Raw genomic sequence first — 17,732 nt, 5'->3', positions numbered from 1 at the left:
TGCAGCTGCAGGGTTCCGTCCAGCTCCTTATGCTGCCATGGGAATGATGGGCTTATTCCACGAACTTGTTTAATACTCGTGCGCCGTGCTTTACAATTTATTGTGACGTTATTTATAATGCTAACACCATTCTAAATTCCCAAACGCTCCTGCTTTTCTAAACCCAGAAAAGATAATGCATCTCTGTGTACGTCCAACTCGTAACGCAATACCCTGTTAAAAATTATCAATGAGTAAATTCACAAACCCATTTAAAGCCAGAAGGCAAGTTCATGTACTGCCCGTAATTCCCAACATGGGTGCTATTTCTGACATGGTCAAATTACGTCATATGGTCAAATTCTGTAACGGCGACCTTTTCAACCGATCGGAGAGGCTCAGAGGGCAGCTGCGGCCTCTCTTATCGGCTGAAAATGCCGCCATTACAAAATTAGACAATGCGGAGGACATATTGCATTATACATTACGAACACATTAATTCATGTTTCAACATGGTACGTAGGAATAAAAGGTTTTCACCATATGTCACATACCATATGTTAAAACATTATTTTGGACAAATTGCGCCACGTTGCAAAAATTATGCAATGGCGGCATGTTGAGCCAATGAAAGTGGTCGTAGCTGGCCTCTGGGCCAATCAGAGGCAACAGTATGGCGAATTTGACATCGTGGCGGAATGGTTTCCAGAATATATCTCCCCTGGCTGAACCGCCATGCTTGCGGCTCCCTAAACACAAGCGCCAAAGTTAATTCCCTATAGTAGTTTTTCTAGTAAACTATGCCAAAGCAGAACTTTGTCGGATTTAGCATTTTTCGGCGAGCGCGTCCCATAGAGACACATTCAACCAGTAGTCAGCTTGGCTGACATAATAGAAAGCTTTAGCGCGTCTGGTATTCGGATGAACTCAAGCGGACTGGACGTTTTACAGGATGAGCATAGGCGCAAACATGAACGGTCTGCACGGTGCAGCCACCTGGTGGCCCAGAGCTCCATCAGACTAACACAGAGGTAATATTGCAGTAACGAAGTGTGTTCTACTTCGCTACTAGTGAAAATTATCGGCAGCGGCGTAACTGTTTAACTGATTAACTGATTACTGCAATATTATCTGTGTTTGTCTGGTTGGGCTCTGCGCTGCCAGGTAGCTTCACCGTGCAGGCCGCTCATATTTACGCCTCCGACCCTCCGGTAAAACGCCCAGTGCGCCTGTGTTTACCGAATATCGGACAAGCTAAAACTCTCTAATGAACCGAAGTGGACGCAGCATATCACTCTCCGCTCTGTCGGCTCGGAATCTGGGCGAGGTCAGCGTTAAATGCCTTCCGCTTCTGTCGTGAGCGTTATGCGCACGCGCATGAGAGTTCCCACCAAGCAGTTATGTGCAGCTTGCAAGGATACACTGGTCTGAGTGCACTGAACGAATTGTAAACGCTCTGCTAAAACTTCCCATTTCTATTCCTATTAGGTACACCGCATTAGTGGAAGAGTCTGGGTTAATTTGGTCCAACCGAAGTTTCTTAAAGGGACACTAAAGTGAAAAATGATTTCTTCTGCATCAGTAAATTACCGTTCTACAACACCAAAAACACCACTCTTACAACGATAAGACGTTTGGTAAGCCAGAAAAAGCGCAAAAACAAATACGGGTGGCGACGCCTACTTAAGTTCCCGCACCTGGGGGCTGTGACGTCGTGGATTTTGATGGCATCTTCTAGGGCCTACTAATTATATATAGCGGTACAGATTGACTACATTGTGTTCTAAAGGGGCCAAATATTAAACATGCCAAGTTTTGGGAACCTTTATTCAGTCAACGCAGCCCAAATGCGAAAACATACTTTGGAATCCCTGACGTCACGCTGACGTACCAGCGCTTGGGTTTCGGCGCGAAGTTCAAATACTGATATTTGGACCTTCATTTTCTCATCTAATAATCAAACTATTCTTTTGGAATGACTGCCTGCAGGGTTCTCAAACGATGCTTCATTAGCCTAAACTGATTTATTGTTTTGCTTTAGTGTCCCTTTAATGCACGCAAAATTATTAGTGAACCGGTGGTATTGCATTGCGCGTCCAACCAATTGGTCCAACGCGACCTCCAGTGGCCGGAGGTCGAACTCGCAACGGCACTACACTACAAGTGAACCCGGTGGAAGCGTAGATTACGGACTGTGATGTATAAGCCACCCGCACTCTGTGCTAACTCAGTGGATGCGCAGCATTGACGTCTTAGACAGCGCGCGCGTGCTGTATTCGGTCGCAGCGTTACGAAGACACTGTGACACATTTGCACCATGGTGAACAAAGTTAAGTAGTCATTAGGCAGCACTGTCGTGAATAATCATGAATAATTGACGACAGGCTAGGTGACCCTCTGTCACCGCCCTGTTTCGAATGAAATGGCTGGCTTATAAATCATCAACTTTGTCATAATCACCGTCATCGTCATCGAGGCAGGTAGACCACGTGAACAACCCTTCTGTATACCCGTGCACGCCATTTGTGGAAACATACTCATGTAGTAACGTATATGTTGACATGTGATTATTAGACACGGGGGCTGTGGAGCATATGGGGGGTGTTTTCGATAGGCTGCAGCCGGGATCCCACAATTTTACTCGAAAGGCAAACAGGCCTTCCCATGAGCTTCTCGTACCAACGCCACTAATTTTTTTTTCTTAATTAAAACAACGGTTACTTGGAGTATGTGATATGACAAGAAGTGACTCCGACAAAAGCACCAGCGGGGAAAGCTAGGCCTGAATAATGTAAGGCAATTTTATGCCAATGCTATTCCTTCTCGTTCTTCGTCATTGATCTGAGGGGCGCTCCGCCCACGTTATCAGCCGGATCGGCTCGCCGTGAACGGTAGATGACAAGAAATTAATGGAATCGAACGAATGGAATTCTCAGCGTGAGCGGAGCCTATAATGCCGCATGGGGCAATAGCGCGATAGAGGGGCGGAGCATGGTGGGCATAGTTCCGCGCGGACGCAGCAGACATTTCTGAGTAGGGCCGTCGAAAAAGAGGAGGAGACTGCGAGCGTGTGGCAAAGGCAATAAATATCGATATTATTCATTTCTCGAGAATACGAAAAATATTCCTATCCGAAATTTATCTGACTTGTAACAATCAAAATGACAACATCAAAGTGAATGTATGAATTTTCTTATTTAAATTTCTGTTGAAGACCACTTCGATGACTTTCTAGACCTTCCTCTCAATGTCGTTGAGGAGATGCTTCCGGAATACTTAACCATTCGCGCTCGTATCTTCACCTAAACGTTGCCGCTGCTGTACCTACTCCACGCATATCGCAGCTGGGTGCAACGAGCGCTTTTCAAGTGCGTCGGTCATTGCTGGCGTTATGCACGATCAAGAATTCACACGCTGACTTCGTAACTGTGCGTCGCGACTCTGAATTCGCATCAGCCATCGGCGCGCGGGATAACGCTCAAATCATCCCCAACTTTAACGTATTGTACATATTCTGGGCCGGGGGCCTTTTTTCTTTCTTTTCAACATTCGTATTACCCGGGAATTCGGATCAACTATGTAGGTATATATTAACACACGGTGCATTCAAAACACTGTCATTAGGAAAACGAATGCTTCGCCAACATGCTGAAAGCCGCTTCCACCGCACGTGCGCACACAAGCACGCAAACACGGGCCGCGTGCCTGAGTAAACCTATATGGATCCCTGAACTTTCATACTGCTGTCAAACCTTGAGAAACAAAGGCATCGCGAGTGGACAGAGTGTAAGGTGGCAGCTGGCCTAACATGACTGTGACATGAAATATAGAGCATGCATCAACTTACTATCCCGGGGCTGAAAACGACGAAGACGTTTTGATTGTTTCCTCAGATTAGACTAAAGTAGAAAAGCGATCGCATGGCTTACGGCACCATCTTGCGCGCTGTGAGCGTTCATGATTCGGGAATATCCGTAAACAGGCGTTTTCTATACTCGCAGACAACTTTCTGTGGCTATGACGGGACAGCTACGGAGGTAAAGCGCGCACAAGTGAGAGCGCTTCAGAAAAGAGCCCCGCATTTTAATTCATGCTAGGTTAGGCCGAGGAAGAGAAAAGGTAACCACCTTATTAGCTTCAGTTAAATAAGACTTAACAGAATACTGAGGGTAAAAGTTTCCTTATTTTGTGGCTTTTCCTTTCCGCGTCGGGGCAAACGCGACACCGTCACACGTGGAGGCTGCGTCGATTCAGCGTCTGTTCCGAGCAACCAAAAGGACTGTCAACGCTGCCGGATTACTTGGCGCAGTAACACATGTGCAGCAGCCACGCGCCCGTAGCATATGCCCGTAGCTTTCCCTTCATAGCCACAGAAAGTTGTCCGCGAGTATAACGATGGACTTGGTGAAGGTGCGTTCAGTATAGCTTGAAGACTCTCTCTCAAATACGAGTTTTGAAGTAAAGAAGCACCCCGATCAGCTTATTTTGATAAATCGTAATAGAGCGGCAAGATATGGGGCAATGACATATATATACCGTGGCGCCGACTGCCGCCAGCGCCTGAATTACGTGTAAAGATGTATCACACGCCGTAGCATCTGATTCAGCTCCTTTGCATGTTTTTTGTCATACAGCCGCGGAATTTTGGTTTATTGTAGCAGGTTTACGCAAGAACGTTTGTTCCTTTGTTTTAATTTAGGGCGTTACATGTCGTACGAGAATACTTGGTATTTCGCAGTGCCAATTTGGGCCAGATGTTGCTCTATGTACTATCGCACAACTAGAGAGCATGGCAGCTTCTACAGAAGCTCAATGGTAGTTAAATCCCGATGAAAATTTTAAAGCGGACAGATACTTCTACATACAAACAAGTTCCATTCGAAAAAGTGAAGCAGTCGAATACGTGAAGCTATATATATACGCGACTAATGCGGCCAGTCACGAGCGTAGCACAGTGACATATCTAGCACGTAAATCTACTGTCTTTAGTTAGCTTGAGCATGTGAAGAGATCTTGTCGCAGATATTCGGAATTTATTGGTACGATTTATTTTTATTGCGATACCAATTATATGGACACTCCAAGCGAAATTCTGCCATCGGCGTCGCCGTGAGGTTCCGTATAAAGTCCAAGGGCGATAACATCGCCGCGAGCCGTTTGCTCTATGTGCGAGTAAAAGCGTGCAAGGGTGATTCGGCCATCGCGGCTCAATCTCGGGCACGAAAGGGAGGAAAGCAAGGACGAAGAGCGCCGTCTTCCGTCGTGCGCGAGGCTCCAGAGGGGGGGGGGGGGGTAGGAGGGAGGAGCCGCCCGGAGTAGACCGCGCAACGTAAAATGGGAACAAGGTCCGCCATGGGTAGGGAGGGGAAGGCGCGTTCTACCCCGGTCGGCGCGGACGGCCGCGCGCGCCCGCCCGGGCCGCTGTATCTTGAAAGCCATATACGACGGGGACACAGTGCGCCGTGCGCTGTGTTTTCGCAGCTTAGTTCGCGTTAATGCGAGAGGCAGCGCGAAGGTCAAAGCGCTCTCTGCTGCTGCCACACTTCCTCACTCCAGCGTTTCGGCAGCGAGTTTCCGCGGTCATCCAGCGAGATGTGTTCAGGTTTGCTTGTGCGCGCGTGACACCATGCTTGTTAATTTAGTTAGTCCGCCTATGTTTACACGTTTATACGGCCGATAATACTACTATCTTTACTTCGTATAGCTATCCACTAATTTGCTATCACAATCGACGCTTGGCCTCTCGGGCGAAACTGCGACTTTTTTTTTTCACTTTCTCGTTGACAACGTGCGCACACGCGTTCGATTCAGTCAAATCTTTAGCCATCTGCGTACGATGAAATGCGGCTTCGTTATTCGTATAACTTTATGTTAAGTATCTTCCTCACTTATCTTACCAGCAATATCTTTTGTTAATAACTTTTTGCAGTGGTTTCGTAAAAATCGTTCGTATATGATGCAGTCTTCGGGATCAGCATGCGCATTTATTAACCTGCATAAGAAGCGTATCGTACTACACATTTGTGTCTCAATCGCATGTCCCCAATACACGATGAGACACACGATGGAACGGGCTGTACTTTTCCTTACTTTGGCGTAGCAGACTCCCGAAGAGAACAAAAGAAGCAAAAAAAAAAGCACGAAGCTACAAAATGAGGTAGTAGGTAGTCATATTTTTGTTTTGCCCTACAAAATTTACCTGATGTTAGCTGCTGTTTGTATCATGTAGTAGTCAAAGCCGTCTTTATTTGCACCGCTCAAGAAACAAAAAAAACTCAAATGCAGTTTTTGTTTGACTCCGGCAAACTCACCAACTGCAACCCGGTCGCGTCTTGAACGCTGAAAATATTTCACAAAAAATTTCATTTACTGATAACAAAATTGAGAGAAATCATTCAGGCTGTCGAAAGAATCTATGCAGGATTATTTTTGCATGGACTAGGTCCTGTCGGTGTAACGTTCTAAACGAGCAATCTGATCAATACAAAAACAAATCCCGGCCTCGGTTGGATATATTGCGCGATGAACGTACTACAAAGCATCTAGAAGGCCCCAAGCAACTTTTTTCATTTCTAATACGGCATGCGGTCAGTACTATTCAAGGGGCAAAGCTTGTGAAAAAAAATGAAAATAAAATAAAGGTGCTAAATGGGGGAGGAGGGGAGAAAAAAACAACAAAAGCCGCGCACGCTCTCGCCGCGGCGAAGCGACATGTCATGTGATCCAACTTTATACGTAAGAACGACTGCAGCGCCGGCGCTAGCAGTGGTGGCCCTCGCGCCCATTGCAGTTAGCTTCAGGTTTGAACGCAGCTTGACGAATAGAGTGAAACGTTCGCGTAAGCGCGGCGCACCAGTTCTAAAGTTGAAGACGATGTCCGCGGCGAAGACGGCGTCTGAGACGAGGCTGAAGAGCAACCACTGGAAGATCTCGTCTTCGACGCTGCTAAAGTAGGCGGCCTGCACCGGAATGAGCACCACGTTGGACACCACCAGAAGCACCATCGTCATGTCCCAGCGAGCCCTGCGCAGGAAGGCGGTCAGCAATGACAACAACATTGAGGACACCTTCATTTATGTTACTGTTTTTATTGCATAAAATCTTTAACCTCTTCTCTGACGAATTATGCATGGGGGCCTCCAAATTTACACCGGGTGCTCCAGCGAACACTTTCCCAAAAAAATTTTTTTAAAACTGCATGTGGCATATAGCACAATTATAGTCCATGAGCTGGTCTGCTCGAAGTGGCGGAAATTACACAAAAAATTGAAATGCATAATCGACTAACAAAATTCACTAATTAGCTTCCAAGAAAGTGACGTCACTGTCCAACTCGGCGCCCAGAAACCTAAACCGAATATTGTTCGTATAAATAATGTGATATTAAATTATTTACCGAGAATATAGGAATCCTCGCGTGTGTCATGCTTCCTGGAGCAATAAGAAACGTTTGGAAGAAAGAACGCGCAAGCCACAAATTTGATGTCTCAACTCCTTTAGGATGTAAGTGGAACGACAGTGCATCTTTACCGCAAGTTTGACGGCGCATATCTTGTCAGTGGTGTGATGCACGCAATTCTTCTTGAATAGGCCTTGCAGGCTCATCCGTTAGCCTTTGTTTCATAGGAAAATTAGCTAGAAAGTTAATTAGTGAATTTTTGGTAATAATTCGATTATGCACTTCCATTTCTTGTACAAGTAATGTCTGCCTCTTCGATCAGATCAGCTCATGAACTAGATTGTGCTGGTGGCCACAGGCAATTAAAAAGAAAGTTTTTCTTTTTTTTTGGAAGTGTTCGCTGAAACACTCTGTATATTTCTTTATGAGTACGACGCAAACATTGTGGGAAAAAAAAAGTTTTTATCTGTAGAAGGAATGAATCAGGTCACTCTTTATAATTACAATTTTTTTATTATTACGCATATTGACCTGTTATTGATAATGTGTAAGGTAAGAAAATAACTTCTATACTTATTGCAAATGGGCTGATTATTGTTGAATTAAATGCCTTCTGATGCAACAAAAAAAAGCAATTAAAGTAGTGATACATAGCAACTTGTCGAACTCGTCAAACCTGGTAGCTAGTGCACCCCTTAAAATACCATTGCATGCATTGCTGTCCCTACAAAAGTGGCTTACATATGAGAATGTTTTTGACTAGCACAGTGTTACGTTTTCATTCAGCGCTATGCTTAAGATTTTTATGCAGTCATTGTTCGGAGTATTCAAAATTAATTTGCGTCTCTGTATGGAGTTACCCTGCCTGAGAAAGCTGAGACAACTGCTAAGTGAGGTCAAAGGCTTCTGGGGGTATCACGGCTTCTGTGACGGCTACAAGTTCTAAAGTAACGGGGATGATAGAGCATCGAAGTTCTAGTTGCATCTTGTCCAATAATGTGAACAACCGTTGCAGCATTTAGCGTGTCTCTGCAGTGCCGAATTCATAGGCGCGCAGCGTAGACCGAAGAGTGCGATGTGTGTGTGTGTGTGTGTCTTGGCCAGTGAATTGACGCTTTGCTCCATTTGCGCGTTCGCCTGCTAGCAGCGCTCTACCTGCGAGGTTGGAAAACCAGAACGAGAAACAATGCACGCGCAAAAGTTATCACTGGAGCAGAGTTACGCAAACCTTACAAACAAAGCCGGCAATACGAGCACATCATTTGGTATGTGGAGCACGCGTGCAACATAGCCTGGCATGGATTTTAAGCCCCCGTCCTCGCACCATCGCAGGATGCACCGCTGGCTCTGTCCCGAGTGCGCTTGTGCGTTCTCCTACGTTTTATTCATATCCAGAGCGCCGTTAGTGCATATTTAGGGGAACACGAAGGAAAAACGTATGATCCGGAAGACGTAACATCCCATAACAGGAAGTCGACGAACTAGTGAAAGTTCCCTCAGAGCTCGTTATTACGGCGCTCGTCACGCCAGCGCTGCGACAGCGAGTGCTCGCGGTCATCGAGAGAGATTCGCTCGTGTTTCTCTGTGCGTGCATGACACCATGCATCTTCAGTTAATTTGATAATGTTTACTGTAAATTACACGGCTTATAAACCTAGGTACCTTACTTTGTGTAATTAATTGTCTGATACTTTGCTATCGCTATCAGTGCTTCGCCTTTCGGGCCAAGCTGCTACTTTGTTGGACGTAACAACCAGGAAGAAAAACGAAGCAGACGGGAAGATAACTCACGTGACCAACATGAAAACTAAATGGTACCGGTGCCCCAGAGCGCAAGAGGTGGGTAAACAAAAAAAAAAAGGGGGGGGGGGAAACGTGTCAACGAGATTCCACATAAGTATTTGCGTATTTTTTTTTTTTAGCAAGGTGTAATCAGTAGTCAGTCTCACTATATATCCCCATTTATTCTGTTTTCCTTATTTGTGCGTGTTTTTATACTGTTACAAAAGAAGATTATTTTTTCAGTGTTTTCAGTACATTTTTTTCAGTGTTTAACTCTTGCTTTTGCAAGAAAAGTAAGGCCTTGCGAGACGTCCGACATTCTCTGTCAAGATGAACTCTTCGCATGCACAAGCTCACGCCGCAGGTTAATGCAGAGTATGCGGGGTTCTCGGTCACAAGACGGTTCGCTGAAAAACGTAGCCTGCTGGTCTTAAGAGACGATGCTCTCTACTCAGTGTGTTACTTGAGCGAAGGTTCGGTCGTGTCACTCGATTCCAGACAACTTAGACAAGTTATAAGTGATGGTGAAGGTCCATACAGTTCAATGGCTGATGAGGGCACAGCTTTTATGTCATCTTTTTTTTTTTTACATAATGCAGTGGGATGTGGCAGGAGCGGCATTAGAAGTATAGAAAATATAAGATGCAACAGAAACAGGCGCAATAAAATCATTCCATCAGACGTCGTTCCTACTGATAGTTTAATTGCTAAACCAGTCTAAAACATTATTTAGTTGCGGTCCACGGACGACAATCGGCAAACTTTTCCGTTGTTCACAGGACTTTGAAAAGAGAGAAAACATAAGACGCTAGTGGGCACATTCATCATCATCATCATCATCATCATCATCATCATCATCATCATCAGCCTAGTTACGCCCACTGCAGGGCAAAGGCCTCTCCCATACTTCTCCAACTACCCCAGTCATGTACTAATTGTGGCCATGTTGTCCCTGCAAACGTCTTAATGTCATCCGCCCACCTAACTTTCTGCCGCCCCCTACTACGCTTCCCTTCCCTTGGAATCCAGTCCGTAACCCTTAATGACCATCGGTTATCTTCCCTCCTCATTACATGTCCGGCCCATGCCCATTTCTTTTTCTTGATTTCAACTAAGATGTCATTTACCCGCGTTTGTTCCCTCACCCAATCTGCTCTTTTCTTATCCCTTAACGTTACACCTATCATTCTTCTTTCCATAGCTCGCTGCGTCGTCCTCAATTTCAGCAGAACCCTTTTCGTGAGCCTCCAGGTTTCTGCCCCGTAGGTGAGTACTGGTAAGACACAGCTGTTATACACTTTCCTCTTGAGGGATAGTGGCAACCTGCTGTTCATGATTTGAGAATGCCTGCCAAACGCACCCCAGCCCATTCTTATTCTTCTGGTTATTTCAGTCTCATGATCCGGATCCGTGGTCACTACCTGCCCAAAGTAGATGTATTCCCTTACCACTTCCAGTGCCTCGCTACCTATCGTAAACTGCTGTTCTCTCCCGAGACTGTTAAACATTACTTTAGTTTTCTGTAGATTAATTTTCAGACCCACACTTCTGCTTTGCCTCTCCAGGTCACTGAGCATGCATTGCAATTGGTCTCCTGAGTTACTAAGCAAGGCAATATCATCAGCGAATCGCAAGTTGCTAAGGTATTCTCCATCAATTTTTATCCCCAATTCTTCCCACTCCAGGTCTCTGAATACCTCCTGTAAACATGCTGTGAATAGCATTGGAGATATCGTATCTCCCTGTCTGACGCCTTTCTTTATTGGGATTTTGTTGCTTTCTTTGTGCAGGATTACGGTGGCTGTGGAACCGCTATAGATATCTTCCAGTATCTTTACATATGACTCATCTACACCCTGATTCCGTAGTGCCTTCATGACTGCCGAGGTTTCGACTGAATCAAATGCTTTTTCGTAATCAATGAAGGCTATATATAAGGGTTGGTTATATTCCGCACATTTCTCTATCACCTGATTGATAGTGTGAATATGGTCTATTGTTGAGTAGTCTTTACGGAATCCTGCCTGGTCCTTTGGTAGACAGAAATCTAAGGTATTCCTGATTCTATTTGCAATTACCTTAGTAAATACTTTGTAGGCAACGCACAGTAAGCTGATCGGTCTATAATTTTTCATATCTTTGGCGTCCCCTTTCTTATATATTAGGATTATGTTAGCGTTCTTCCAAGATTCCGGTACGTTCGAGGTCATGAGGCATTGTGTATATAGGGCGGCCAATCTTTCTAGGACAGTGTTCCCACCATCCTTCAACAAATCTGCTGTTACCTGATCCTCCCCAGCTGCCTTCCCCCTTTGCATAGCTCCCACGGCGTTCTTTACCTCTTCCGGTGTTACTTGTGGGATTTCAAGTTCCTCTAGCCTATTCTCTCTCACCTTATCGTCGTGGGCGTTACTGGTACTGTATAAATCTCTATAAAACTCGTCAGCCACTTGAACTATCTCATCCATATTAGTAACGACATTGCCGGCTTTGTCTCTTAACGCACACATCTGATTCTTGCCTATTCCTAGTTTCTTCACTGCTTTAGGCTTCCTCCGTTCCTGAGAGCCTGTTCAATTCTATCCATATTACAGTTCCTTATGTCCGCTGTCTTACGCTTGTTGATTAACTTAGAAAGTTCTGCCAGTTCTATTCTAGCTGTAGGGTTAGAGGCTTTCATACATTGGCGTTTCTTGATCAGATCTTTCGTCTCCTGCGATAGCTTACTGGTTTCCTGTTTAACGGCGTTACCACCGACTTCTATTGCGCACTCCTTAATGATCCCCATAAGATTGTCGTTCATTGCTTCAACACTATGGTCCTCTTCCTGGGTTAAAGCCGAATACCTGTTCTGTAGCTTGATCCGGAATTCCTCTAGTTTCCCTCTTACTGCTAACTCATTGATTGGCTTCTTATGTACCAGTTTCTTCCGTTCCCTCCTCAAGTCAAGGCTAATTCGAGTTCTTACCATCCTATGGTCACTGCAGCGCACCTTGCCGAGCACGTCTACATCTTGTATGATGCCAGGGTTCGCGCAGAGTATGAAGTCGATTTCATTTCTACTCTCACCATTCGGGCTCATCCACGTCTACTTTCGGCCAACCCGCTTGCGGAAAAAGGTATTCATAATCCGCATATTATTCTGTTCTGCAAACTCTACTAATAACTCTCCTCTGCTATTCCTAGAGCCTCTGCCATATTCCCCCACTGACTTGTCTCCGGCCTGCTTCTTGCCTATCCTGGCATTGAAATCCCCCATCAGTATACTGTATTTTGTTTTGACTTTACCCATCGCCGATTCCACGTCTTCATGGAAGCTTTCGACTTCCTGGTCATCATGGCTAGATGTAGGGGCGTAGACCTGTACAACCTTCCTTTTGTACCTCTTATTAAGTTTCACAACAAGACATGCCACCCTCTCGTTAATGCTATAGAATTCCTGTATGTTACCAGCTATGTTCTTATTAATCAGGAATCCGACTCCTAGTTCTCGTCTCTCTGCTAAGCCCCGGTAGCACAGGACGTGCCCGCTTTTTAGCACTGTATATGCTTCTTTTGGCCTCCTTACTTCACTGAGCCCTATTATATCCCATTTACTGCCCTCTAATTCCTCCAATAGCACTGCTAGACTCGCCTCACTAGATTACGTTCTAGCGTTAAACGTTGCCAGGTTCATATTCCAATGGCGGCCTGTCCGGAGCCAGGGATTCTTAGCACCCTCTGCAGCGTCGCAGGTCTGACCGCCGCCGTGGTCAGTTGCTTCGCAGCTGCTGGGGACTGAGGGCCGGGGTTTGATTGTTGTGTTTATATAGAAGGTTGTGGCCAAGTACTGCACCAGGGTGGCCAATCCTGCTCTGGTGAGAGAGTGCGTTACCGGTTCTGGTCACCGGGATCAGGCCGCACTCCAGGCCTGTTTGTGCAATTTTCTCAACACACGGTTTTTTTTTTTTGTATTTTCCGGTGGAGAATTGTGCGGCACCGGGATTTGAATCACGGTCCTCATGCACGGGAGGCGGATACTCTACCGACCCCGCAGGAGTTAAATTAAAAATTAAATTATGGGGTTTTACATGACAAAACCACTTTCTGATTATGAGGCACGCCGTAGTGGAGGACTCCGGAAATTTCGACCACCTGGGGTTCTTTAACGTGCACCTAAATCTAAGTACACGGGTGTTTTCGCATTTCGCCCCCATCGAAATGCGGCCGCCGTGGCCGGGATCCGTAGGCACATTATAAGATGCTAGCTTTAGCTCGTAACTTTTACGCGACAGCGTTAAGAAGCTCGTGTAGCAGAAAAGCCGGTGTCGTCGGCATCGGCCGTTGGCCGTGAGCGATAAATCCCAGAAGGCACTTTATAAATAAAAAACATCTTGCAAGATGGGCTGGTGGGAATCGAACCAGGGTCTCCGGATTGTGAGACGGAGACGCTACCACTCAGCCACAAGTTAGATCGTTCGAAGCCGGACAAAATCGCCTCTAGTGAATGCGGTGTTGCCTTAGAAACTTGCCGTAAAAAGTTATACTGCGGTGCATATCGGTAATTATGACCATGTAAATTACAGAAGTCGCAGTTTCACGAGTAGCGAAGTACGTTTCCGCTACATTTCTTCTGCGCTATCTTGCGACAAACACAGAAGACCCCTCCTCGCAATGTACGGCGCTGCCCCGACACGTGGCGCGCCACTCGCCCCATGATCGCGTCCGCCTTCATGGCGCGTCTTCATGGCGTTTGAGTAGGCGGTGCGAACGGGGTGCGATAACGCTATCGCGTTCCACTCTTAAATGCCAAGCTTAAGCGTCCTCCAATTTTTTCTTTTTTCCATTGCACGGTTTTTGATAGTCCCTCAGCCTTTTTCACGTGACGACACGGCTCAAAGCGTGCTGGCCCTTCCGACCTCCCGAACGAATTGTTCAACGCAGGCTGCTGTCCCGTATACTGTCCCAACCAGGGGCACCAGCCCGATTTGACGGCCACAGGGCTTACCTGAATTTTCCGTAGGGGTGTATCATCCAGGGACGCTGCTCGTTCTCCTTACTGATGGCTGGCTGCCGAAGCAACGCCGAAGACAGAAGCGGATGCTCGGGAAGCAGGAACAGCTCCAGTTGCCGCTTCAGATGCTCGCGTTTCTCGATCGCATTTTCGTCCTCCTGCAAGGGCGCACGGCGTCGAAGCCCGATGAGCGCGCGTAAGCCTCTGATCGACGAAGAGTCTCTGCAAAAAGACTGGTGCTAAATCACGACTATAGTGTACTAGATTAGGGGCTATAATCACGACCGTGAACGACCAATGGCGGCACTTCCGCTTCCGTAGCTGACGCTTGACGGTATAGACTCAACTTAAGCAACTAATTACTTAGGCAACTAATAAATACATTGGAGACACCAATGCACGGCTGCCGAGTTCGACGGAACCAGAGCGAAAACGCGTACTCACCCCTGTTGACTCGACGCGGTCTGTTCTGAGCTGTTACACTGAAATGTACCAAACTATACAGGTCTGCGCTTATTATTCCTGTTCGTGGAGTAACTGCGACCACCACTATAGTTAATCAGGATACACAGAACGAATCACCTCGCTGCCATTATGGAGATTCGCATATGGAATCACCTGAACATTTTTCTCTATATATGATAAACCAGGCGCGTGCCCAGGATTGTTTTTCAGGGGGGGAGGGGGGGGGCAACCCAGGGTAACTTTTCTGTGCGAATGAGGGGGGGGGGGGGGGGTACCTTTACTAGTGCATATGTGAATAATGCCACCGTTTGCCATAAAAACGCGTAAACGCGCAGAAGAGAAATGAAATAAGGTGTACCTCACAGGTATACGCCTGTGAGATAGACCTCTCCTTTGCTTGACAAACAAAGAACCACATCAAATGGAGTCGCGCAGGAAGAACAGTGCCAAGAACAAGTAAACAAGCGAAAGTGCAAAATAAAGATTTCTAGTGGCGTTTTCTTTAATTAGCTCTAGAAGAAATACAGATAAATATATATTTTCGGAACAATCACAGTTCTTTTGGGTCCATCGTTTACTGCTCTACCAATTAAGTGCCAAAACCGACTCGTATTGTTATTTGGGAAACTGCGTAACGATGCATGGCTGCCATGCAGTCGCGAACAACTGCATAGAGCGCAGGACGCTGCTGTTCTAGACGTACTGCGCCCACCGCGGAAAGTTAGAAAAACACCCACTTGAGCATAGCTAAGAAGTGGCTACGTCAAGCGGTAAGACTGATAACGGTAGAAGCGTCATTCAGAACACATGGAGTCATTCTCCACTTCAGGCAGCGTTTTCTCTACTTCGTTTTAAATAAAAAGATGTTGATTCATAAATAGTTCCACAAACAACGGTTAAATTTGTTAATTTTTGTTTTTCTTTCCTGTTTGGCTGTTGCCTCGGCTCTCTCCCTTAGCAGGTGGCTTAATTTCTCAACTCCTTGCAACTATTGTTTCCAGTTGCCAGTCCATGAAAAGAGCTGTACAATTACGGAAAAACTAGACGACGTAACAGGTGACATTCATATTCCTTATGGAGCAATAAAACGACGGACACCGACCTAAACAAGTACTAAAAAGGAATAAATCTAAAAGACGTTTCGGCTTCCCTACGGAAGTCTTGTTCACAATGGGTTGAAGGAAAGTTCACGGAAGGATATGTATACTTCAGAACGAACAGTTTCCAATGCCCTTGCCGAGCACACGGATGCAAGGGGCCACAATATTGACTGGGATCGCTCGAGATATATCGGCCAAGAAAGAAACCTGCAATCGTGACTGTATCTGGAATCACTGGAGATACAGAAAACATGTCACACACTCAATCGAAATGAGGGAATCGTCCCCCTGTCATACACATGCTGCTTTCGTCACGTCCTGAAGTATACATAAGCCTCCGTGAACTTTTCTTCAACCCATTGTGAACAAGGCTTCCGTGGGGAAGCCGAAACGTCTTTTAGATTCATTCCTTTTTAGTACTTCTTTTGGTCGGTGTCCCGTCATTTTATTGCTTCATGCTTCATCCCGACCAGGCGGGCTTCGTCGAACTTTTAACTTCATATTCCTTATGTGTTTAACGGTTATTGCGGGGCTTGATCATAGTTTCGGGGAAGGGTGGAGGGGGCTCGCCCCCCCCCCCCCCCCTGGGTACGTGCCTGTGATGGACTCTCTGGACGCAAACTCGTGCTGGCTTCTTCGTGCAGTTAAACATTGTTTTGCATGGCGGAATCGCATGCTTATCGTCAGGCTTGAACACTGACTATAAGTACTGGCAGATTCGTTCATAATCATCGTGCCTTCCGCTAACCAACTGCTTTAGAAGTACTTCAACGATCTATAGGAGCAAAAAGTTGGCAAGAACAAGCGTCTGTCAGCTTTATTCAACCACAACGTATTGATAAGCAAGCTTACGCACTAGTACGTAGGGATGGTGAGTGAAAATAACGCATACAAGAACAGCAGGTCAATTTTCATAAGCCGTATAGGCCCTCCCGCTGAAAATATTCACGTGTTTCTAACAAAACCTTCATACTATGGCTTTACGGGAAACTATCATGAAGGTACACATAACCGTTTAGGAGGATGTTGGTAAGCTGCGGCGAGATTCACAAATATTATGGTTCACAAGTATTTTTTTTTTGCCATTCGCCGGTCGCCTTTACTAATTACATGTCCAGCATCAGGATTGCTGGAATCTGCTCTTACAAACAATTCTAGCGTAAGGGCCCTGTTCTTCACTGGCGAGCGCTTGCCGGATCATCATGAACATGACTATTCTCTGGCGACGCCCTTGACGCTACAGAGGCCATTTCTTCCTGTTTTATTTTCTTTTATTTATTTATTTTTTATTGTTATTAACATGTTTATTGCTTTTTTTGTCGGTGATGCTGTCCTATCACCGGCAAAAAAGAAAGAGAATTGTGAAAGGGATACCCGGTATCTGAGTGGGGCGCGGCTGCGCTTCGTCACGAAATCCAACAGTGAGCTCGACCTTTAGCAACGTCTCTGGCGGCAAACCAACAGCCCGGATATAGTATACATACTGCCGGCTACTGGTCACACATCTATAGGTATACCTCAACTCCAGTGCCTTGGAGAGAGCCGAGCATGACGTTGGAGGTGGCCGTCGTAGTCGCCGTTCCTCCACGTGTAGCCCCGTGCTTGGCGATGGGTGCGTCGAGGCCGTGCTTGAGGAACTCCTTGACGGGCGGCCGCGCCATCTCCAACGTCTGGCTCAGCAACGGAGCCATGTCGCACAGCGTCGGCTCGGTCACCGTCGAAAGCCGCCGCCGCTTGACCGAGGTGCGGCTTATCTTGGAGGTCTTCGTGGTGGCTTGGGCCTCCTCGTCCATGACTGGGTCGTGCGGCCAGCCGAAGAAAATGACGCGGTTGTTGGCGTTGTGTTTAGCCGGGGAGCATAACGCCTGCAGAGGGACGGCTCTGCTTTCTTCTTCGTCTGCTTCTCACCTTCACGTGGCATGTGCTTCTCGCCGGCGGGCACCACCGGCGAGCGATGTTTGTGGCGATGACAATTTGTAGGCGTGGTGATTATGACGGCAACGATGTCTACTGC

At 46.4% G+C, this 17,732-nt stretch overlaps 1 protein-coding gene across 1 annotated transcript in view; it reads right to left on the bottom strand.

Annotated features, from left to right (window-relative positions):
* Positions 1-17,511, bottom strand: part of LOC126540681 (potassium/sodium hyperpolarization-activated cyclic nucleotide-gated channel 4-like) — a 65,146-nt gene extending 47,635 nt beyond the window's left edge. Inside the window, exons 1-4 of the mRNA XM_050187518.3 lie at positions 17,236-17,511; positions 14,598-14,635; positions 14,148-14,375; positions 6,833-7,002 (exon numbers count right to left, since the gene is read on the bottom strand). Coding sequence (XP_050043475.2) covers positions 6,833-7,002; positions 14,148-14,375; positions 14,598-14,635; positions 17,236-17,511 — 712 coding nt within the window. The remainder of the gene's footprint in view (positions 1-6,832; positions 7,003-14,147; positions 14,376-14,597; positions 14,636-17,235) is intronic.
* Positions 17,512-17,732: the final 221 nt, after the last annotated feature.

Source organism: Dermacentor andersoni, chromosome 2, assembly GCF_023375885.2.
Source record: "Dermacentor andersoni chromosome 2, qqDerAnde1_hic_scaffold, whole genome shotgun sequence".
Classification (NCBI taxonomy): Eukaryota; Metazoa; Arthropoda; class Arachnida; order Ixodida; family Ixodidae; genus Dermacentor; species Dermacentor andersoni.
Note: the sequence above shows the minus strand (reverse complement) of the source record. Positions and strands in the feature narration are given on the sequence as shown.